The 24,685-nt window shown below is 41.0% G+C and overlaps 1 protein-coding gene and 1 pseudogene across 1 annotated transcript in view; one reads left to right on the top strand and one right to left on the bottom strand.

Annotated features, from left to right (window-relative positions):
* DNAH3 (dynein, axonemal, heavy chain 3) overlaps window positions 1-24,685 on the top strand; it is a 249,802-nt gene that overhangs the window by 14,593 nt on the left and 210,524 nt on the right. Inside the window, exons 8-16 of the mRNA XM_010837413.1 lie at window positions 508-703; window positions 6,504-6,629; window positions 8,007-8,202; window positions 10,575-10,754; window positions 11,733-11,828; window positions 12,672-12,684; window positions 14,944-15,058; window positions 17,893-17,998; window positions 18,146-18,324. Coding sequence (XP_010835715.1) covers window positions 508-703; window positions 6,504-6,629; window positions 8,007-8,202; window positions 10,575-10,754; window positions 11,733-11,828; window positions 12,672-12,684; window positions 14,944-15,058; window positions 17,893-17,998; window positions 18,146-18,324 — 1,207 coding nt within the window. The remainder of the gene's footprint in view (window positions 1-507; window positions 704-6,503; window positions 6,630-8,006; window positions 8,203-10,574; window positions 10,755-11,732; window positions 11,829-12,671; window positions 12,685-14,943; window positions 15,059-17,892; window positions 17,999-18,145; window positions 18,325-24,685) is intronic.
* On the bottom strand, window positions 22,143-23,624 carry LOC104986717 (annotated as a pseudogene).

Genomic DNA, 24,685 nt, shown 5'->3' with positions numbered 1-24,685 from the left:
CTGGGCAAGAGCATAAGTAGCAGGGGCCCATAGACATTTAAAATGTAGCTCAAGACCTCTTCCCTCAAGTATTTTGATCTCTGCAACCGTCAGTGATCACTCCATCTTCTGCATTCATAGCACTTCTCGCTTGTACTTTCAACTCATACCATTTTGGAACTTCTCCTGTGCCAGTGTTTCTCTATGGCCTTTTCACTGGCCTTGTCTTTCTCATGGGTCTCGGCTCCCTTATTAGACATTCACTGATATATCATCAGTCCTCACTCCCTTTCATGTTTAGCTGCATGTCTTGTGCACACAGTGGGTCATTGGGCAATGTTTGATGATGGTGAGTAACGTGAAAAGTGAAAGTGAAAGTCTCTCAGTCACGTCTGACTCCTTGTAAATGAGGGAACATTTCCAGGTGTAAATGGACAGAAGCTTGTTGACCTTCTAAGTGTTAAAACTGAGAGCACAAAGTGCTCAAGGCCCCTGATTAGTGACAAGTGTTTGCCCTCTTGGTTATAGTTGATTACATCCTCATGGACCCCATGGAGAGGAAAAGACTCTTCATTCAGAGCACCCCCCGAGCGTTTCCTCAGAGAGTGATCCGGGCCCCTGTGCCCTGGCACAGTGTCTACAGGAATGCCAAGAAGTGGAACGAGGAGCACCTGCACACAGTGAACCCCATGATGCTCAGCCTGAAGCAGCTGTGGTTTTCGGAGTGAGAACTGCCTCCTGTCCCCTTTTTCCCTTTCCTTATTATAAGCTTCCACACGTAAGAGATCATCTTATGTGGGAGTAGCCTTGCCCTTGAAGTAAAATGACGGAAATCCTAGACCCAAGTTGCATATGGTAAGGATAACTGTGCAGAGCTAGGTGACCCTCCTCTGTGCCTCCACAGTACCCAGTGCCTGTGTGTAGGCCCTGGAACATGCTGGTTAAGAGCACTCACATGGGGCCAGCTTGCTCGGGTCCACCTCTAACTCTGCTGCTTCATAAGTAACATCCTTACCTTGAAATTTGGGATAAGACTTCCTACTTCATAGCACTGTTAGGAGGGATAAATAGAGTACTTCGAACAATGCCTGATACAAGTATCCAGTAGGTGTTAATTAGACCTCCATTATGAGGTCTATAATACTGAATTATAATTGTATCTTTACTAGTTTGACTCTCTAGCCTATGAAATGTATGGGATGGGGGCTTGAGTCTTCTTGTTTCTTTTCCTTTCCCAATTCTTTTTTTTAAATTTGTTTAGTTGAAGTATAGTTAATTTACAATGTTATGGTAATTTTTGCTATACAGCAAAGTGATTGTATACATACATTCTTTTTCATGTTCTTTTCCATTATGGTTTATTACAGGATATTGAATATAGTTCCCTGTGCTATATAGGAGGACCTTGTTGTTTATCTATTCTATATATACTAGTTTGTTGTTTATCTATTATATATATATACTATTCTGTATATACTAGTTAGTTTCCACTAACCCAGACTCCCATTCTGTTCCTCTCCTATGCTCCCTCCGCCTTGGCAATCACAAATCTGTCGTCTGTTGCTGTGAGTCTGTTGCTGTTTTATAGATAAGTTCACTTGTGTCGTATTTTAGAATCCACATACAAGTGGTATTAGGTGGTATTCGTCTTTCTCTTTCTGACTTACATCATTTAGTATGATAATCTCTAGGTCCATCCATGGTGTTAAGGCATTATTTCATTCTTTTTTCTGGCTGAGTCGTATTTCATTGTGTATATGCCTGACATCTTCTTTACCATTTATCTCTCAATGGACATTTAGGTTGTCTCCATGTCTCAGCGGTTGTAAATAGTGCTGCTATGAACAAAGGGGCTCTTGCTGCTGCTTCTTAGTTCTTCAGTCGTGTCCGACTCTGTGTGACCCCATGGACCATAGCCCACTAGATTCCTCTGTCCGTGGGGATTCTCCAGGCAAGAATACTGGAGTGGGCTGCCATGCCCTTCTCCAGGGGATCTTCCAGACCCAGGAATCTAACCCAGGTCTTCCACACTACAGGCAGATTCTTTACTATTTGAGCCACCAGGGAAGACCTGGTGCATATATCTTTTCAAATTATAATTTTTGTATGAATATATGCCCAGGAGTAGGATTGGTGGATCATATAACAATCTATTTTTAGTTTTTTAAGCTACTTCTTTTATTTAACTCGGGGCCAGTGCAGAGTTGGCATACAATAGTCTCACTTATATTTATCAGTGACTAAATTGGCCAGATATTGTAGAAGTTCAGAGGAGGCAGGAGTCACTTTTTCTCTCTCATTTTTCTAAATTAAGATGTTAAAATTAAAATTCACCCTCTTGAAGTGTACAATACAGCAATTTTGAGTATACTCACACATTTGTACAACTTGCCTGAATTTATTGGGAATGTTTTCATTATCCCCTAAAGAAACTCTTGTAGTCATTAGTAGTTACCCCACTTCTCCCTTCCACTCAGCCCCTGGCAGAATATTAATCTGCTTCCTGTCTCCATGGATTTACCTATTCTCAATATTTTACATAAATGGAATCATACAATATGTGGCCTTTCATGTCTGGCTGCATTAAGTTAGAAAGATTCATGTTTTCAAGATTCATCCATATTGAAGCATTATCAGTACTTCATTTCTTTTTATGGCTGAATAATATTCCATTTTATTGTTATACCACATTTTTTAAATCTATTAATCAATTGCACTGGGATTGATTTTTTTTTTATGAGCCCCTCAAGAATGAGTGTGAATCCTGGTGGGAGAATGAGGCCACCAGAGTTCACCAAAAGGTCAGGTTAATGAAATGATGTGCTACTACCATGTGGGTTTTTTATTAGAAAAATTGGAGGCAGACATGTTTGTGTAATTGTGATTGGTTAAACTTAATCAGTAGCTCAAATATTTTGTTTGAGGAGGATCTATAGCTTTGATTGTGTTTCGTCTTTGGGGAGCCTTATTACTTGGATAACTTAATTGTTTTTCACTTTCTTAGTTTTACCTGTATTTTAAAAAGTAATTGTAGGTAGAGTCAACCTTGGATAGAGCCCATCAATCATAAGAAATAAGCACATTCCTTTCTTTGAATTCAGTTTTCTAAGGCATTAAAGGTGCTAGTCAGGACATGAGAAAAAAGTAGTTTTCTAATGAGGCAGAAGTATGTAATAATAATTTATAGAAAAGTAATAATGTATAGATAGAGTAGGCTCTGAAACTAACCAGCCTAGGTTCTCATTCTTTCTCTGTCCCTGATGAACTGTGTGATTTGGGGAAGTTAATCTCTCTGGACCCTTATTTCTTCATATGCAAAATGGAATTGTTGGGTGAAGTACTTAGAACAGTGCTTGGCATACAGTAGTTGTTTAATAAGTTCTGCTTTAAGTAGAAGCATGTTTATGGCCTCAAAAAATAAATTAACCTAGAAATTAACACAGAGGAGGCAATGGCACCCCGCTCCAGTCCTCTGGCCTGGAAAATCCCATGGATGGAGGAGCCTGGTAGGCTACAGTCCATGGGGTCGCTAAGAGTCGGACACGACTGAGCGACTTCACTTTCACTTTTCACTTTCATGCATTGGAGAAGGAAATGGCAACCCACTCCAGTGTTCTTGCCTGGAGAATCCCAGGGACAGGGGAGCCTGGTGGGCTGCCATCTCTGGGGTCGCCCAGAGTCGGACACGACTGAAGCGACTTAGCAGCAGCAGCAGCAGCAGCAGCAGCAGAAATTAACAAGAAAGTCAGCCACAAGGCTGATGAAATTGCCAGAGGTTCAGTGCCAAGAGAATGTACCCATGAATTTAATTTGATCACATAAAGAAAATGACAAATTATTATTAGCTTTTACTATAAGAAGAATTCTTATCACTTGCTTTTTCCCTAATCTATTATTTCTTCTTTATATTTATTTATTTTTAATTGATGGCTTTACAATATTGGTTTGATACATCATCAACATGAATTAACCATAGCTGTACATATGTTCCCTCCCTCTTCAATCTCTCTTCTACCTCTTTCCATTTTCCACCCCTCTAGGTTATTACAGAGCCCTAGTTTGAGTTCCCTGAGTCATACAGCAAATTGCCATTGGCTGTCTATTTACGTATGTTAGCGTATATGTTTGGGCTTCTCTGGTGACTCAGACAGTAAAGAATCCACCTGCAGAGGAGGAAACCTGGATTCAATCCCTGAGTCTGGAAGATCCCCTGGAGGAGGGCTTGGCAACCTGCTCCAGTACAACTGCCTGGAGAATCCCCGTGGATGGACAGAGGAACCTGGCAGGCTGCAGTCCATAGGGTCACACAGAGTTGGACATGACTGAAGTGACTCCGCAGCAGCAGCAGCAGTGTATATGCTTCCGTGCTACTCTCTCCATTCATCTCACCCTCTCCTTCCTCTTCCCCGACCCTTGTCCATAAGTCTCTTTTCTATGTCTGCACCTCCATTCAGTTCAGTTCAGTTCAGTCTCTCAGTCATGTCCAACTCTTTTTCTGTTCTGCAAATAGGTTCATCAGCACCACCTTTCTAGATTCCATATATATATATATATGTTAATAGGCAATATTTGTTTTTCTATTTCTGACTTGCTTCACTCTGTATAATAGGCTCTAGGTTCATCCACCTCATTAGAACGGACTCAAATGCATTCCTTTTTATGGCTGAGTAGTATTCCATTGTATGTATGTACCACAGCTTCTTTATCCATTCGTCTGTCAATGGACATCTAGGTTGCCTCCGTGTCCTAGCTATTGTAAATAGAGCTGCAGTGAATAGAGCTTACAGTGGGCTCTGTAATAACCCAGAGGGGTAGGAAAGTACAGGAGGTGGGAGGGAGATTCAAGAGGGAGGGGACATAGGTACACCTATGGTTAATTCATGTTACATATGACAGAAATCAAACCAATACTGTAAAGCAATCAATTAAAAATAAATAAATATAAAGAAGAAGGACTAGATTAGAAAAAAAGCAAGTCAAATTTCCTTCTTATAGTAAAAGCTATACATTTAATAATTTGTCATTTTCTTTATATGATCAAGTTAAATTCATGTGTACATCCTCTTGGAATACACGGTCTTTTTCAGTTTTGGTTTCTTCAGAGTATATATCTAGAAGTGGTATTTCTGGGGTGTATGTTGGTTTTATTCCTTGTTTTTTTAAGGACTCTCCACACTGTCTTCCATTTTGGCTGTATCAATTGACTGTACGAGAGTGAACCAAAATCATTTAGGTTTTTGTCAGCTGAACCAAAAAATTAGCAATGAGAAAGATTTGTTAAGGAAATGCTATGGAGAAATGTTCTTATGTGACCTGTAATATTTAGCTTTAAACGTGTTAAGAGGTCACCTAATGATCAGTGAAGGGAAGGGTTTAGGGGCCAGAATGAGGGTCTTTGTCTGAACAAAGAATAGATTTTTCTGGCCAATGTGGGAAGTTTATTACAATTGAACTAAAGATGAGTGACATAATTATCAGATGGTGACCAGGGCCATGCTAAGGTTGGATATCAAATGTATATGGAGAGTGAGGTCCTCGAATTTTGTCCTCCCCAGCAGTGCTTTGTGACTGGCCAGACAAGATGAAGACTAAGTTCATCACCTCCATCAAAAAAGAATAGAAATGTATGCTGTAGGATTTTAGGAGTAGGAGGGAAAGTGCCTAGTGGGTCATTACAGTGGATGATGAAAATGAGAAGTGAGAACTGGAGCAAGCTAAGAAAGTGAGCAGAGATCTGGTTGGGGAAGTTGTAGGCACTGATGGTTTCAAAGAATGATTAATAAATGAATGAATAGGTGTGTCAGGAAGAGAAATGCTGGCCCTGTGAGCTAAAAAAAAAAAAAAGGCCTTGGGGAGTGTGGTAAAGGGCAGCACCTCCATTAACCTGAGAGAAATAGGAGAGAAAAGATCATCAGAGAGGACAGGAGAGATCCAAGTGTTCATTTAACAAATATTTACTGAGTTCCTGCACTGTGTAAGGCAATCTCCCAGGAATGCTGTGGGTATCTTGGTGAGCCTACAAGCTGTCAGAGGCTTGCAGTCTATAGGGTTTTGGGATCCAGATCAAAGTGGTCCTCCAGTTTGTCTTGAGTAGCTCACCAAGGGGCCACATTGAGGACTGCGTAGAACCCACTTGATCATGAAGGTGATGCTTTGCTTGCCTTGTCCTCTTGTGTCTTCACCTGTCTTACCCTGTATTGGAAAGACCTTTGACTTGTCATATCCTAGTTCCCAGTCAGCCAAATGCCAAGTCAGTGTCAAAATCCCACTCCCCATGGGTTACCCAGAGAAGGATACATAGGAAGGCTCAGTAATAGCTCCTGAGTTTCCCCACTCCTGGCAAGAGTTCTTGTGGACTATCTACTCCCTCCTCTGACTCTCAGATTTTTCAGATATAATTAGTTTTAAACTATTTAAATCTCCTCTCATTGAAAAATGAAAGTATATTTCCTCCGAATCCATCATACAAAGTTTTTTTTTAAGCGTCTTCTTGGCTTAGGATGTTTTTCCCTCTCTTTTGGCAGATTTAGAGACCTCAGGTTTGTTCGAACAGCAGAATTACTGGCGGGAAAATTACCTCTGCAGCCTCATGAATATCAGGATGTCATTCAGAAACACTGCATGGAAGCACGCCAAATTCTTCTCAACAAGTCAGTATCTGGCCTCAGAATGGCGCTGTGTCACAGTGTCATAAAAATCAAAAGTTCTCTGAAGTGAAAGCTGGTCTCCAGCCTGGGGGGTGCACAGATTTTGCTGACTTCTCTCTGACACCGTCCTCTATCCTCATCCTTCCACATTTCCATCCCGGAGAGCCTCTGTGCCTCCTCACATACTCTGCTCTTTGACCCTCACTCTTAGTCTTCCTTTGCCCTTTTGAAGCTTCATCATTACTATTGCTTGTTGAGCACTTCCATTCCCTCCCTCTGAAATCCTTTAGGCCTTGCTGGGTTACACACAGTGGTAGTCGCTCAGTCGTGTCCAACTTTTTGCGACCCTGTGTACTGTAGCTCGCCAGGCTTCTCTGTCCATGTGATTTTCCAGGCAAGAATACTGGAGTGGGTTGCCATTTCCTTCTCCAGGAGATCTTCCCAATCCAGGGATCGAACCTGGGTCTCCTGCATTGCAGGCAGATTCTTTACCATCTGAGCCACCAGGGAAGGATAATGCATTTGAATGACTTGTATTCAGGTGGCCCAGATAGACACCTGTAAATTTCCAGGGATGGGAGTTTTTAGTCACTTAATTCTTTTTTCCTTTGCAAATGCATACAGGACTGTGTCCAGAGCTAGAGAAATTCCCTTATGTGAAATGATGGTGATATGTACTAAGCCATTTTTGTTAGCAGAGAAAATATTTATGTAATAGCTGGCATATAGTAGCTCTTAAATGTAATTATTACCTCTGCAACTATGACTATTACCAGTACTTCCCTGATTATTAGAGAAATACTTTTCTAGCCATCAGAAAAAGGACTTGATAAGATGCAAATGCCAGTAGTTTCTGTTGGGAATTAGAAATTGGGGGAATAGGATGAAAGGAAAAATGAGGCATCCATTTCTTCTTTTGGTTTTCTTATTTCTGCTCTCAGCTTCTGAGCAGCCACCACCACACTGGAGTTTCTCCTCCCAAGTTTTCTTCCTTTTCTCCTCTTTCCTTTCCCCTGTAAAGTTTCAGTCAGAAAACAGACATCTGCCAGGGAGAGAAATTGGACAGAACATTTCAGTTCCTTATGCCCTTTTACCCCAATCTCTGAATATAATAAACTATAGACACCTTCATCTTTCAGCAGGATTGTCCATTTGGGTATTGCTAAATGGGAAAAGAGTCTCTCAATCCAAATCTTGTTACTTTCTTCCCCAGAAAGGGGCGATGGCAGGTGAAGTGGCCAGAGATATGAGAGTACCAACTTGCGGAGCTGCTTCGTGGGAAAGGAGCCATCTACCTTGTGGTGGAGAGTTGGGAGTGGCTGAGAGGACATCTTGGAACTTGGAAGGGATTCTCAGTCAGATGCCCTGCTTTCTTTACAGATGGATCCCCACCTGTGCCCAGCTATTTGTCTCCCGGAAGGAGCAGTGGATCCATTTTGCTCCCAAGAGTGACTATGACTCCTCTCGTAACATTGAAGAATATTTTGCTTCCGTTGCATCTTTCATGTCCCTCCAGCTCAGGGAGTTGGTCATTAACTCTCTTAAGGACCTCGTTTCCTTCTTCATGATACACAAGGTATGTAGGGGATCAGCAGTAGACTCTTTGGAGTGGAATCAAGACTCAGTATTTAATCATGTAAGGTCCTCAGCTGTAAGCCAGGCCAAAAAGTAAAATTCTTGACTTGAACACATATGTGGTGATTATTAGTTTATAAAAATGATTTATTTAAATACATGGCAAGTTTTCCCAAGATAATTACCTACTTCTGTATAGTAAAAATCTACAGAACTAGAGAAATTACTTTAAAGAAAGAGTGAATAAAATGGAATGTCTACCTCCTACTGTAGAGGAGTGGTCACTTTTTCATCCTCTCTGTTTAAAAAAAAAAAAAGGATTAAAAAGGGTTTGTTATCAGTCTTTTGGCTTGCTATTTAGGAAGTGTTGTGCATGTTCATTGCAGATATGGGCTTTTATTCTTTGGTTTTGGAATGGGTACCTCTAAAAACAAGAGACTTCATTGACCTAATTAATAACTACTTTCATGACACTACTTAAGTGAAGTCTAGATAAAAACTAAAGCACTAAGAAAAAACTAAAACACTGTGATGGTTTTCAAAGCATCATAGGCTCCCTTAAATTTAGATAACATGGGAAATCAAGGAAGATTTTTTTTGTATTTTATACTGTGTGCCATTTTAATTTAAAAAGAGTGATAAAATTTAAAATTGTCTGGTTAGAAAAGGTTAAGTTCTAAGGATTTTGCCAAATAAAGTAAAAATGAACAGTTGACCTGTTATTCAAAAAATACAGAACCAGTGCTGTCAAATTTAGACTGCACCGTTAGCATTCTACAGTGGACTAATCTATACATATCATTGTGATCATCTATTTGGCTAAGCAGAAGAGACTCAAACTCAACCAAGTTTCATTCTAAAATTTCAAACAAAGGGAAAATTAAAAATTGAATATATCTTAAAGAAAAAAATGTGTGGGTATTTGATACATAGTAGACATTCACCTAATGCTTATCAATAATCCTTAGACAAATCTAGAATTTCTAGATTCTAAATTGAATCTTTAGAATCAATTATTTGAGCAAATACTTTACAAATGCCTCATGCCAATTTTATTAGGCACTTGCTTCCCTGGTAGCTCAGACAGTAAAGCATCTGCCTGCAATGCAGGAGACCCAGGTTTGATCCCTGGGTTGGGAAGATCCCCTGGAGACGGAAATGGCAACCCACTCCAGTACTCTTGCCTGGAAAATCCCATGGGTGGAGGAGCCTGGTGGGCTACAATTCATGGAGTCACAAAGAGTCGGACACGACAGCAACTTCACTTTCACTTTCATGCCTTTTATGAAAGGTATCTTGTGTTACTAGCCAGTGTTAGGAATTAGAAATGTCTCCACATCAGTTCTTTACCAACTAAGCTACAGCTTCCCTGGTAGCTCAGCTGGTAAAGAATCTGCCTACAATGCAGGAGACCCCGGTTCGATTCCTAGGTCAGGAAGATCCCCTGAAGAAAGGATAGACTACCCACTCCAGTATACTGACGTGGAGAATTCCATGAACTGTATCGTCCATGGAATCACAAAGAGTTGGACACTACTGAGTGACTTTCACTTCACTAAAGTTCCATATCAGTATTTCTACTGCAAAAAGGTTGACATTTTGAATGTCTAAAATATATTATATGCTAATTAGCAACTCCATGTGGGATGTACAGATAAACTCTTATACTTTTGGATTCAGTCAACAAATTTTTATTGAGCCCTTGTACATGTGTGCTAAGTCACTTCAGTTGTGTTCAACTCTTTGTGACCCTGTGGACTGTAGCCTGCCAGGCTCCCCTGTCCATGGGATTCTCCAGGCAAGAATACTGGAATGGGTTGCCATTTCCTCCTCCAGGGGATCTTCCCGACCCAGGGGTCAAACCTGTGTCTGTTATGTCTCCTGCATTGATAGGCAGGTTCTTTACCCCTTGTGCTGCCTGCTTTTATGATGTACTAAATGCTACCTTGTATATTTTGGAGGACATAGATGGTTCAGACACAGATCCTGTGCATGTAAATCTCATGAGAGAAAGATAAAATACCACACGCAAGTGGAAATAAGGAAGTTCAGAGGTAGAAGATTATTTCTTCATGGGGAACAGGGAGGCTTCCCAAAGGAGGAGATTTTGGTCAGAATTTTAACAGATGGGGAGGATTTGGAAATATTGATAAAATAATTTCCAAGCAATGTAAACATACTTTGAAGAAGGGGGAGAGGGTGAACTCAGGTGGGCTAAGCCAGACTTAACCCTTATTTTAAATAGAAACAGTGCATGGTACCTTACATTTCCTTTTCTGGTACCCATGTAGCACTATGAACAGGTACAAGTCACTCCTTTGATTCTAAAAGGTTCCATTTTGTAATAATCACCATATCTTATGTATCCTGAAGGATGGAAATGATTTTGAGGAGCCCTACCAAGAAATGGAGTTCTTTATACCTCAGCTGATTATGATTAAGCTTGAAGTCAATGAGCCAATTATTGTCTTTAATCCATCTTTTGATGACTGCTGGGAATTAATACGTAACTCTTTCTTGGAAATTATTAAGAACTCTAAAGGGATCCCCAAGGTATAGTACTGAATTATTTGTTTTTATTTGTATTCACATATTGAATAAAAGTTATGTTTAAATGGCTGCTTGTGCAAAGTAGGGCTTTACTATGGGAGATATAGCCTGAGTACACCCTCTTGACTCCCCGAAAGAGAATTGGGGCCTTAAAAAAATTTCCATGCATCCCATTAACAAATACACTGAGATCTACTTTGTGAGCAAGCAGAGTTACGTGCATGATGCCAACCTCAAAAGGGCAGATGTGTCCCAAGCCATATCCATCTTGGATTAATAATTCATGATGGATCAGTTGCTCTGCACTTTGCCAAGAATTTTCATAAGACTATGTATCTCATTTAGTTCTTAAAGCTCCATATGTTTGTTTGTTTATTAGTTTGTTTAACTTCTAGGGGGGAGATTAAACCTTCCCTTCCTGGCCTAGGGAACTTAGAAAAGGAAACCTTTTTCCAAGTTTCCTTTCCAGGGTGACTTTATTAATCAGATCTCAGTTATTATCAGACTTTTAGAACTGGGCAGGATCACCCACATGAGTGTGACTCTTTTGCATTCCATCTTATGTCTCCTTCTAGGTGGTTGATGTAGCGAGAGGCCAGTGTCCAGCCCCACGTAGGGAAGGGGCTTGTGAGATGTTTCTACCCACCTCACCTCCGCCTCCCACTCCCCCTCCCTCCCCATGTATGATGCTCAGGTACCCTTAAGCACGCTTCTCTTTGCAGCCCTGTACTTAGAGGGTTCTAAGATCTCATGATTAGAGTTGGAGTTTTTAGGAAAGCATGTGAAGCTGCATGTTCCAGTTGGTTTCACCAGAGAACTCTAAATTGAGGCTTTTAACCCAGCCGAGTCAGACTAACAGGAAAACTGGATGTGCAGAGAGGGAAGAAGCGTGGGCAGCTCTCCTACAATCAATATCCCTAGGAAGGAAATGAAAGAGAAGATCCTGTAATTTGGAAGGATAAGTGTGGGGCTTGGAGACAGATAAAGTACACACCACTCAAGTTCCCCTTCACTGCTGTTGATGAGCAATGTTTACAAGCAGCTGTGTTGGGAGAGCCCAGGGCTTATGTGGCTGCTGCTGCAAGACAGCCCAGCAGGAGCTGGTAGTAGATTTAGTGAATTGTAATGCCAAGAAGACACAGTCATAGGTCACAGTTTGTACCAGGTTTGAAAGCCAGACCCAAGTAAATGCTGATGACTCTTCTAGACTAAGAAAAAGCAGTCCAGGATCTGAGTTCTCTGTCTAAAGATGCCCAGGGCACAGTCTCCCTCCCTGAACCCCTCATACTGTATTGTCTCTGATCTGGCTAGTGACATTTTAAAAGAATAACCCTTCAGATTGAATATCTAAGAAGAATACCTGAGAACAGCAACAGGTGGACAGTACCCTATCTCCTCTCAGTCCTGCCTTATATATAAACATGAATTTTAAAAGTTAGAAAAAAGTATCAGCATGAGATGTTTGAAAACTGTACTCAAGGTGCGAAAGAAAAGTGTATTTGTGAGAAAGTTACTAAAGAAACAAAAGTAAATATCAGAAAATATTTGTTGTAGCCAAAAGTTGAGAAAAATATGAATCTGTAACACTGACTGAAATGAAAAGAGATAAATAAAAGGAAGCTGGATGAGATAAAGGAAGGATTTTATAAAATTGCAATAATTAGAATTTAAAACAGCATTAGCAGTTGATGCCTTACTTTCACAATTGTGAAATAAGATTGCTTGGGTCAGTCTCTCCTCATGGAAGAATTTTCTAACTCAAAGTGCCAGAGAAATGCCAAAGTTGGAGAAATATACAAGAGAAAATACTGAAGGTGATGACAAAACCAAGAAGTCTGGGATCAGAGAGCCAGGGATATAAGCAGATAGTAACAATGATTATCTGGAAAGAGTACTGTTGTTCTTGGCTCAGTTTTACAGACTGCTCTGCAGGGTATAAGAGAGTCAGCCACTTTTTTAAAGGTGTGTTTTTTTAATTAAAGTATAGTTGATTTACAACATTTCACGTTTACAGTAAAATGATTCAGTTATACATATACATATATTATTGTTGTTCAGTTGCTAAGTTGTGTCCAACTTATATGCATATGCTTTTTCAGATTCTTTTTCATTATAGGATATTACAAGATATTGAATATAGTTTCCTGTGCTAAACTGTGGCTCTTTGTTGTTTATCTATTTTATATACAGTAGTGTATATCATTGGAAAAGACCCTGATGCTGGGAGGGATTGGGGGCAGGAGGACAAGGGGATGGTGGAGGATGAGATGGCTGGATCACATCACCAACTCGATGCACATGGGTTTGGGTGAACTCCGGGAGTTGGTGATGGACAGGGTGGCCTGGAGTGCTGTGATTCATGGGGTCGCAAAGAGTTGGACCAACTGAGCGACTGAACTGAACTGAGTGTATATCTGTTAATCCCAAATTTCAAATTTATGCCTCCCTCTCCTTTCCCCTTTGGTAACCATAAGTTTATTTTCTATGTCAGTCAGTCTGTTTTGTAAATAAGTTCATTTATGTCATATTTTAGACTCTACACATAAGTGATATTATATGGCATTTGTCTTTCTCTTTCTGACTTATTAATACTTAGTATGATAATGTCTAGATCCATTCATGTTGCTGCAAATGGCATTATTTCATTCTTTATTGTGACTGAGTGTGTATATATATGTATGTGTGCCATATATGTGTGTATACCATATGTGTGTATATACCATATGTGTGGCATATATATATATATGCCACATTTTCTTTATCCATTCATCTGTCAGTGGACATTTATGTTGCTCCCATATCTTGGCTATTATAAGTAGTGTTGCTGTGGTCATCACGGTGCATGGATCCTTTTGAATTAGACTTTTCCCTGGATATATCTCTTATGAGTAAGATTTCTAGATCATAAGGCAACTCAATTTTTAGTGTTTAAGGAACCTCCATATTGTTCTCCCTAGTGAAAATCAGCCACATTTAAAGTCATTTTTCAATTGAAGACTTCCCCCAAGAGGCAGTCTTTTTATCCTGCTCACCTGTGATCTATTTATTGCGTTGCCTGAATACTCCAGTCATGCTGCCCTAAACCATTTCATTCATATCTTTGCTTTCAAACACTGTCTATAGTATGGCTACAGCAAAGAAGTTGCTCCTTCACTGGTTTTAAAACCTTTGGGTTGTCCAAAGAGGGAAGAGAAAGTTCAGTTACACTTGCTTTTGCCACTTTCTAAATTGATGCATTCTCATCAACTGCATATAACCCATGTAACTCAGTAAAGCATTCAGAAGAATCTTTTCTGAGACAGATTACTAAAATCCTTCTTAGCAGAGAGGGCAGTAGAAAGCAGTGGACCCCCAACAAGGACTTGTAGCCTGCATGAGCCATGCAACTGAGAACATTCTTAGAAGTACACATGTGCCATTAAGAAGTTAGAAAGTTGAATTCTCAGGAAAAATTTATTTTGTGCCTCAGATCATAAAGACATAGCTTTTTCCCCTGAACTGAGAGAAGAATCTAGTATCTTTCTCCCTTTCTTCAGGTGAGAAAATGAAAGTCCACAGAAAGTAGCTTACCTAAGGTCACATAGTCAGCTAGTAGAAGAGTTTGAATTGGAAAGCATGCTTCTAGTAGCTTATCATTAGAGAGGAAAAGTGTTTGGTAGGGGTAGGAGTACCACTGTAATATTTATTTAGTCACACAATGTTTATTGAGCACTTACTATGTGCCACGCTCGTTAGGCCTCTCACCATAGTGAAGAAGTCAGATAGGATCCAGGCCTTTATGGCATCAATATGCCAGAACAAACCTAGAACAGCTCATTACACATTCATCTAATTACAATTATGATGAGTTCAAGAGGGATAAATTTAGAGTGTGAGCTTTAAGCAGGGAAACCTAACATCCACTGGGGGCCCAGGGGGACACTTAAAGGAAATGAAAGTTTAAAGAGTAGGGATTTGAAACATGAGTAATCCAGTAAGAGGAAGAAGAGGGAGAATAAAATTAAAGGGAATAATGGAGTGATTCCAGCATCATCTGAGGGAAAATAGAATTGAAATGCAGCTGATATCCCTGGAAATGAGTACATTGCTAGAGATTTTAGTTTGATGCCATCTTCCTCCTTGTGTCTTGTGGATGTCTTATGACATTTAAAAGTGGTTTCTACTCTTTAGGTGGAGTCTATCCTGTTCCCAGAGTTGAAAGGATATAATCTGATACTTGGAACTGTTAATGCTGATGAAAAACTGGTTTCTGACTTTGTGGATCAAACTTTCGAGGTATTTCAGAAAAATCAAGTTGGTCCCTGCAAGTAAGTTGGTTTAGTTGTAACTTAGCCATTTTGGCATTGGTTTAGAGTTCCTACCTAGCATCAAATAAATAATCCCTATTCCCACAGACCTGAAACAATACATAATAAGTAGCCAATACTTACTTACATAGGGATTACTATTTATCCCCATTTGCAGATGAAGAAACCATAACTTTCCCAATGTTATACAGCAAATAGATAGGAGAGCCAGAATTCAAATTAGAGGTTTACCCCTATTATCTGAAAGCCTTGGCACCAGATAGATTCTGGAATTTAGAAATTCCTGAATTTTAACCAGTGGTCAGGCACCAGTCCTACCAGGAAGCCTTGAAAAACCCCTGGACCAACCTCACTCACCAGGTGGCAGACACCAGAAGCAAGAAGAACTATAGTCCTGCAGCCTCCAGAACAGAGACCACAAACAGAAAGTCTGACAAAATGAGATGGCATATGTTCTATATGGCATATGTTCTAGATAAAGAAAGAAGGTAAACCTCAGAAGAACAACTCAGTGAAGTAGAGATAGACAATCTTCCAGAAAAAGAATTCAGAATAATGATAGTGAAGATGATCCAAGATCTCAGAAACAGAATGGATATACAGACTAAGAAGATAAAAGAAATGTTTAGCAAAGAGCTAGAAGATTTAAAGAACAAGTAAACAGAGATGAAAAATACAGTAACTGAAATGAAAAATCCCTAGAAGGAATCAATAGCAGAGTCAATGAGGCAGAAGAATGAGTAAGCGAGCTGGAAAACAGATTGATTGGTGGAAATCACTGCCACAGAACAGAATAAAGGAAAAAGAATGAAAAGAAGTAAGGACTGCCTTAAAGACCTCTGGCATAAAATTAAACACACCGACACTCACATTATAGTGGTCCAGGAAGGAGAAGAGAGAGAAAAATGGACATAGGAAGGTATTTGAAGAGATAATAGCCAATAACTTCCCTAACATGAAAAGGAAACACTCAAGTCCAGGAAGTGCAGAGAGTCCCATACAGAATAAGCCCAAGAAGGAACATGCTGAGACACATATTAATCACACTGACAAAAATTAAGGACATAGAATATATTAAAAGCAGCAAGGGAAAAGCAACAAATAATATACAAGGGAACCCCATATGGTTATCAGTTGATTTTTCAGCAGAAACTCCGCAGACAAGAAAGGAGTGACACAGTATATTTAAAGTGATAAAAAGGAAAAACCTACAACCAAGAATACTCAATGCAGCAAGGCTCTCATTCAAACTTGACAGAGAAATCAAAAGCTTTCAGTTCAGTTCAGTCACTCAGTCGTGTCTAACTCTTTGCAATCCCATGAATCACAAGCACACCAGGCCTCCCTGTCCATCACCAACTCCGGGAGTTTACTCAAACTCATGTCCATCCAGTCAGTGATGCCATCCAACCATCTCATCCTCTGTTGTCCCCTTCTCCTCCTGCCCCCAATCCCTCAAAAGCATTATAGACAATCAAAAGCTAAGAGAATTCAACACCGCCTAATCAGCTTTACAACAAATACTAAAGGAACTTCTCTAGGCAAAAACAAAAAGCCCACAAATAGAAAAAAGAAAATTACAAAAGGGAAATCTCACCAGTAAAGGCAAACATACAGTAAAGAAAGAAAATCATCCACACACAAATATATCAAAATCAGCAATCGTGAAAGGAGGAGAGTTCAAGTGCAAGATATTGGAAATGCATTTGAAATTAAGATATCAGCAACTTAAAACAGCCTTGTGTGAGTTTGTGTGTATATATGTGTAGGCTGCTATATCAAAACCTCATGGAAACTGTAAATCAAAAATCTACAATAGAGAGGCACACAGAAAAGAAAATGCAATCCAAACACAACCCTAAAGATAGTCATCAAATCACAAGAGAAGAGAACAAAAGGAAGGGAAGCAAAAAAGACTAGACCAAAAAATTCTGTATTACGAGAGGCTGTCCTTTATGTGATAGGGTGTTTAGCAACATCCCTGGCTTCTTCCTGTTAGTAGGACCCTCCCTACTTTTGACAACCAAAAATGTATTCAGACATGGCCAAATGCCCCCTGGGGACAAAATCACCTCCATTTGAGAACAGCTGCTTGTCTATTCTGAAAATCATGGACTCAGATTTGGAAGCTCTGCCCTCATGAATTCAACCTAGGATCTTCTATTAGAAACCTCTGTTTACCCTGTTTATTCTTATACATGTAGTTTGTTTTTCTGGACTGACAGTTCCAGAAGCTTCTCTGCATCTTAGTTTCAGTCTCTAAAGTGTTGGCCAACTCTTGGAAGTATACCACTGGGCTCTGCAAAGTTAATTCTGCCTACCCCGTGTCACAAAACATCCTCCAATTTCGGGAAAATCTGTCCAGCCATTTTTACATCTGACAACAGACAGAGAGAAACTGAATTCCGTTCAATAGACTTCAGGTTCATTAGTTCGCAAATATTCATCTTAAAATATAGACATAGAATTTTAGAACTAGAAGGAGGAATAGGAAGTATTGTTTATTGCACATTTACTGTATGTTAGGCATAGCATTAATTGCTTTATATTATAGCTTTACAACAGTCCAATGAGGTGTTGTTTACACTTAAAATTAAGGACACTGACCTTTGAAAAATAGAAATATTTTGTCTAAGTTCATATAGCTCAGAAGCGGCAAAATTTGGAATTTGAAGGCAAAGTTCTGAATTCCCAGTTCACTGTGCCTTTTGCCATGTTGTGTTTCTTTCATAGTTTGGACTAGTTTTTATATTATCTCTTTGTTTGCCACTCTGACTAATCTGATTTGGTGACCTGTATTTGTATCTTTGATTTTCTGCTCTTCAATATGGAAGATACTTAAATGTATACAAAAAGTATGATGACTTATTGGATAACACGGCAGAACAAAACATCAGTGAATTCCTGAAAGAAAATCATGAAATCGAGGATTTTGTGATGGTAGGAGATGCCACTTGACATTTTTTTTATATCTTGGTTACATGTTACAGACAGTCCAATAGCACTGTATTGGCTGGGGATGAGGCTAGGGGCAAATGCATAGAGGCTAAAGACAGATTAAACTACTGAATCTGCTCTTTTCTACAGAGGATCAATAGCATTAAAAAGCGGAGAAATGAAATTGCATCCATGCACATAACTGTGCCTTTGGCCATGTTCTGCCTTGACACCATGACCCTAAATTATGATCTCTGTGAACGAGCCCAAAATCTTAAAGACCGTTTGATTCAATTCCAAGTGGATGTAAACCGGGACACCAACACCAGGTATTATTGTTGCATGCAAGGAAATAGCAGTGATAATTGGCACAAACGGGAGAATGAAAAAGGGGATTGCACCTTCCAGCAATGACCAGGCTGAACTTCCAATTCAACTTGTTTCTGCCCCCAAAGTGAGGGTTGCAGGGACTCTAGGTTCAGGCGAGATGATAAACAATAAGGAGAAAACTACTAGAGTGTGAAGATGGAAAGAATCCTGAGGCAGTTAATCTCTGATCCTTCAGCCTTTGCTTTCTTGCAGACAACTTCAGAGAGGTATTACCTGGCAGTCTGAGCTCACAGGCCCTCTCACTGGCCACCTGTCACACATTCGAAGATACAGCATGCTTACAGTCAGCCCTCAGAATCTCTTCTATGCAGACTTCTACTGTCTGGGTGTGGGGATACTGTTATTCAATCTTAAACTCTATATCATGCCTTAATTTTACTGATGACCATATGTTAGTCAATACATTTTTGGTTGTAAGGGGTAGGAGGTGGGACTGGCTAATGGAAAAAAGAAATTTGGAGTCTGCATGTTGAAAAGTTTAGGAGCTGGCTAGCCTCAGGCCCTCAATACTACAAATTAGAATGTAGTCTCCCTCCCTCTGCTTGCTGTCTGCTGTGTCACCTTCATTCTCGGACAGGTTCTCTCCAGTTTGTGGGCCCCAGCAGCTCCAGACTTAATCCTCCCAGGTTCTCATTCACAGGGGAAAAAAGATTTCCCTTTTTTTCCAATGCTGTGCCACTGGGCAGGTGTGGCACTGGCCTGACTTGGATTGTTTGGACAACACCAAGGCAAACACCATAGTCAAGAGGATGGTTTAGATCTGGGTACTATTCTCATCTCTGGAGTGAATGTCAGCCTTACCTAAACCATGAGAATCAAGAAAAGGAAAGAGAAGGTACCCCGAAAAGATGTAGGCTGTGGTTACTAGAAAAGGAAATGATGCTAAGATGCTGGGACAGTAAATTTCTGCTACTCTGCTTTCCACTTCAGCACCCTTGCCTGGAAAACCCCATGGACGGAGGAGCCTGGTGGGCTGCAGTCCATGGGGTCGCTAAGAGTCAGACACGACTGAGCGACTTCACTTTCACTTTTCACTTTCATGCATTGGAGAAGGAAATGGCAGCCCACTCCAGTGTTCTTGCCTGGAGAATCCCAGGGACAGGGGAGCCTGGTGGGCTGCCATCTCTGGGGTCGCACAGAGTCATACACGACTGAAGTGACTTAGCAGCCTCAGCTTCTATTTGAATGTTACAAAATGTGTCTTATTTTTAGCTCTCTTTCTCAGACAGCTTTAAATGATAGACTAAAATGATTTAACACTAATAATCATTATTAATATTATTTTATATATCATTCATTTGTTTGTAGATAAGTATAAATTTAGCATTTTATGGCACTTTTAAGATTTATAAACTACATATCAGAAACTCATCAGCAAATTAATGATGATAATAGTTACCATTTTTCCAGCACACATTGTAGTCCAGGCACTGTGTAGGTGTTCAGAATATTCAATATCTAATCAGTCTTTACACCAACCCTAAGAAGTTGTTCATTATTCTCTCCTTTATGTTGATAAAGAAACCGAGCCTCCAAGAGATCCTCAAATGGCACATCCAGGGCTTAACCTAGTTCATTTTGACTCCAAATCCACACTCTCCACCACTGCATTCAACTTTCTGACTGAGTAATGAAATGGTAGGATTCCTGTTTGGGGAGCCAGAAGTCTTGACTTTGAATCCAAGGCCTTCCATTTCCTTGTTTGTGTTCTCTGGCTTCACCTCTTGGATCTTCAATTCCTTTTCCTATAGAACAAATATTTGGGACTAGGACAGTAAAACGTTTTCAGCCTTCGAACTACTAGGACACTTCCTTTTGGAAAGTTTGAGCATCAGGTAGTTGTTGTTGTGTTTTTTTTTTTTCCCTTAAGTATTTGTTCCTGTCAAATCAGGGCTTCCCCAGTGGCTCAACTGGTAAAGAATCCTGCCTGCAATGCGGAAGACCTGGGTTTGATCCCTGGGTTGGGAAGATCCCCTGGAGGAGGGAAAGGCTACCCACTCCAGTATTCTGGCCTGGAGAATTCCTTAGACTATATAGTCCATGGAGTTGCAAAGAGTTGGACATGACTGACTGACTTTCACTTTCACTTCCTGTCAAATCAAGCAACATGGTGCCTTGGTTGGTCCATGCTTTCTTCCCCATCAAAATAAATGTATAATTTCCTTTGGTCTTTTTAATATAAATGAAAGTAAAGGTCCCATTACAAACCTGGGGATTTCTAAGAGCCCAGAAACAGAAACTCCTGGTCAGTGATTGAGTTCTGAAGTTTCTTTCTACCTTGAAAATAGTGACTCTGACTCATTTGTTCTTCTCAGCCATCCAATGAGGTAGGTAAAACAGATATAAAACACCCTACTGAATGGAGAAGAGGCCCAGGGGTGGGGGGTGTGGGGGGGTGGAACTCACTTGCCCAATTAGGTGAGTTTGAATCTTCTGAACCCACATCCCAGCCTTGCTACTTTTTTGTCCTGTGATTGCTGAGTGAAGTAACTTCCTGTTTCCAGTGATAGGTGTGCCCTGGAAAGGGATGCTCTGGCCATAAAGGCAGGAGGCACCTTGCAGTGCATTGGTAATAAAGTGGGCATGCCATCCATTTCCACTGTAGGTGCATTGGTCTAAAGTTGCTAAAACAATGACTTGAAATATTGATCAGAAATTCCATGGCCCTGAGTAGAAGTCTGAATGTATGTTCCCCTCAGGGTGGAAAATCTTGTCCAAAAAGTGACAACAAAGTAGAGAGGCCATAGATTGATGCAAAATATATTGGTCTCCCTTATGCCATCACTACACCAGACAGAGAATAGCCCTGTGCTTACAGGATCCCTGGATCTTTATTTTAAATGATATTGTCAGTACATGTAGAAAACAGTGTTTGTTGTGCTTAACTTATCCCTGGATATTGCTAAGGAGTTATTTTGGCCAGATTTATGATATTATCAACCCATATTCAGGACTTTTAGAGGGTCTAGTAGTTAATGGGTATAAAAGAAAGACTCAACTCAGTCTAACTCGTGAGTAGCAAAAATCCATATCTTCCCTACTGTGTGTTTTCTGTGTGTTTCCTTTACTTTTATATAGAACTCTTCATTCTTGTCACTGCTGGTCACCAAATGTGTAGAGGACTTTCCCCACACAAATCAGTTCAGCTGGGTGCCCTACAATTCAGCTTAATTCCAACACTGTCTTCCCAGAGGTAGCATCAGCTTCCACAGGTTCCGGGCTCAGTCCTATAAGACTGTCTCTCATAATTTCAGACACCAGTCACAAATTCGAGTTGTGCGTCTGTGCTTCTGACCAACCAGGTGTAAATTGAAAGTTCTAGTGACCCTTTTCTTGAGTTTAATTAATTTGTTCCAGGCTTCTAATCATGGCTCAGTCTTTCCAGTGACCAGCTCCTCATCCAGGAGTCACCCTGAGTCACCTCACTAAAATAAATGATACTCTTATCACCCATAAGATTACATGGGTTTCATGGGCTTGGTGCTAGGAACTGGGGGCAGAGACCAATATATATTTTTTTGAGACAGGAAGGGATAAAAATGAATTTGGAACAGAAAGGGGTAGAGATTCTTTTCCTACTGAATTCTGCTCAAGGTATCCCCCCCTCCCCCAAATAAGTTGTGAACTATTGTATAAAGGAGAAAAGAGACCTCAAAAACGGGGCGACTGAGCACAAGAGGAGGAAAAATAAAAAGACTGCAAGTTGCTCCCAGGGACTGGAGAAAATTAAAAAAGGTTGGAATCCATCAGTGTTACATTAGTCATCTTTTCCTTCATCTTTCTCTCCTTCCTCCCCCTCATCATCATCTTCATCTTCACCTTCATCCTCATCCCCTTCTTCATCAATATCTTCCAACCCTTCTTCCTCTTCATCATCATTGTTTTCCTCTTCTCCTTTCCCTTCTTCATCATCCATGTCAGGAACCAAGTAGTACTGTAATGGATTTGGCCAAATATCATCTTTGATGATCTCTCCTAACTCATCTGAGTCCCTTGGACTGCAAGGAGATCCAACCAGTCCATCCTAAAGAAAATCAGTCCTGAATGTTCATTGGAAGGACTGATGCTGAAGCTGAAACTCCAATACTTTGGCCACCTGATGTGAAGAGCTAACTCATTTGAAAAGACCCTGAAGCAGGGAAAGATTAAAGGCAAGAGGAGAAGGGGACAACAGAGGATGAGATGGCTGGATGGCATCACTGACTCAATGGACATGAGTTTTGAGTAAACTCCCGGAGTTGGTGATGGACAGGGAGGCCTGGCATGCTGCAGTCCATGGGGTCGCAAAGAATCGGACACGACTGAGCGGCTGAACTGAACTGAACTCATCTGCACCTGCTTCAGAATGATCAGTATACTAGGTGAAGAAGCTTTCTGGTTCCTCATGCTGTCTCTTCCTACTGGCTTTATTCCATGTTTGACTTGATCGTTTCGTCAAATCCTTTCCAGATTTCCATTTGATTTCAGTGGACTTTGAAGATGGATCACCACTCTCATTCAGATGAAATTTGGAGAGAATTTTATTCTCGAAGTAAGGGTTTTCATCAAAAATAAAAATCTATTCTGTAACCTGATTTAATGTCTTCAAATTCTGTCACTTCAACTCCTGTCAAATAATGCAGAGCCTCTTCATCCTCCTCCCCAATGTTGTTACCCCCAAATTTGGGATTTTGGCGATCAGTTCGGACCTCTTTTGAAAAAATGGTTGGCGGAGTTTGTTATACTTCTGTTCTATTTTCAAAAATTTCCTCACTGACTTGTTCATTAAGTCCCTCTATTTCATTTTGTACTTCATCAACATGTTCAATTGCTTCCTGCTGTTCTTTTTCTGAGGTTTCGTCGGCCCCGTCGAGGTTGGAGTTGAGCTGCTTTTTACTGACATCGGCCGCCGCGCCGAAATGGTGCTGCTTTCAGGGTTGGGCGCGGGGCGGGGAGCGGGTAGGGGAGAGAAGGGAAGGCGAAGGGGCCGAGCAGAGGCTTCCTTTCACGCCACACGCGCGGGCGCTCGCGGGCGCTCGCTCCGTCCGGCCGCCCCCTTCCGGAGCACTTTCGCTCAACACTCTGTCCCTCCCCCGGGCTCGCGAGCGCTGCCTTCGCGGCCTGACGAAGAGGGAGAGGCTGGGGCGGCCTGCCGGCCTGGCCCGGGTTCCGACTTACGGAGGGGAATCGGTGGCGGCGTCGGGCGGGCCGGCGGCTAGGCTCTCTCACTCAGGCTCCGCGCTCCAGCTCGATGCTCCATCTCCCCGAGCCAGCTCCTCCTCCACCTCCTCCTCACTGCGAGGGCAAAACTATGATAGCTATTGTTTTTTAAATTTTTATTTATTTTTTAATTGAAGGATAATGCTTTACAGAATTTTGTTTTTTGTCAAACCTCAACATGAATCAGCCATAGGTATACATATGTCCCCTCCCTCCTGTCTCCCTTCCCTTCCCACCCCTCTAGGTTGATAGAGAGCCCCTGTTTGAGCTCCCTGAGGCAAACAGCAAATTCCCATTGTCTATTTTACTTACGGTAATTAAGTTTCCATGTTACTCTCTGCATACATTGCACCCTCTCCTCCCTTTTCCCCGTGTCCATAAGTCTGTTCCCTATGTCTGTTTCTCCATTGCTGCCCTGCAAATAAATTCTTCAGTACCATCTTTCTAGATTCTATATATATGCATTGAAAGTGAAAGTTGCTCAGTCGTGTCTGACTCTTTGCGACCCCAAGGACTGTATCAGATCAGATCAGTCGCTCAGTCGTGTCCGACTCTTGGCAACCCCATGAATCGCAGCACGCCAGGCCTCCCTGTCCATCACAAACTCCCGGAGTTCACTCAGACTCACATCCATCGAGTCAGTGATGCCATCCAGCCATCTCATCCTCTGTCGTCCCCTTGTCCTCCTGCCCCCAATCCCTCCCAGGATCAGAGTCTTTTCCAATGAGTCAACTCTTCGCGTGAGGTGGCCAAAGTACTGCAGTTTCAGCTCTAGCATCATTCCTTCCAAAGAAATCCCAGGGCTGATCTCCTTCAGAATGGGCTGGTTGGATCTCCTTGCAGTCCAAGGGACTCTCAAGAGTCTTCTCTAAACACCACAGTTCAAAAGCATCAATTTTTCAGCACTCAGCCTTCTTCACAGTCCAACTCTCACATCCATACATGACCACAGGAAAAACCATAGCCTTGACTAGACGAACCTTTGTTGGCAAAGTAATGTCTCTGCTTTTGAATATGCTATCTAGGTTGGTCATAAATTTCCTTCCAAGGAGTAAGCGTCTTTTAATTTCATGGCTGCAGTCACCATCTGTAGTGATTTTG

The sequence above is a fragment of the Bison bison genome, unplaced genomic scaffold, assembly GCF_000754665.1.
Source record: "Bison bison bison isolate TAMUID 2011002044 unplaced genomic scaffold, Bison_UMD1.0 scf7180017864072, whole genome shotgun sequence".
Lineage (NCBI taxonomy): Eukaryota > Metazoa > Chordata > Mammalia > Artiodactyla > Bovidae > Bison > Bison bison.
The sequence above is the reverse complement of the archived record's forward strand: the minus strand, read 5'-3'. Positions and strand labels throughout refer to the sequence as shown.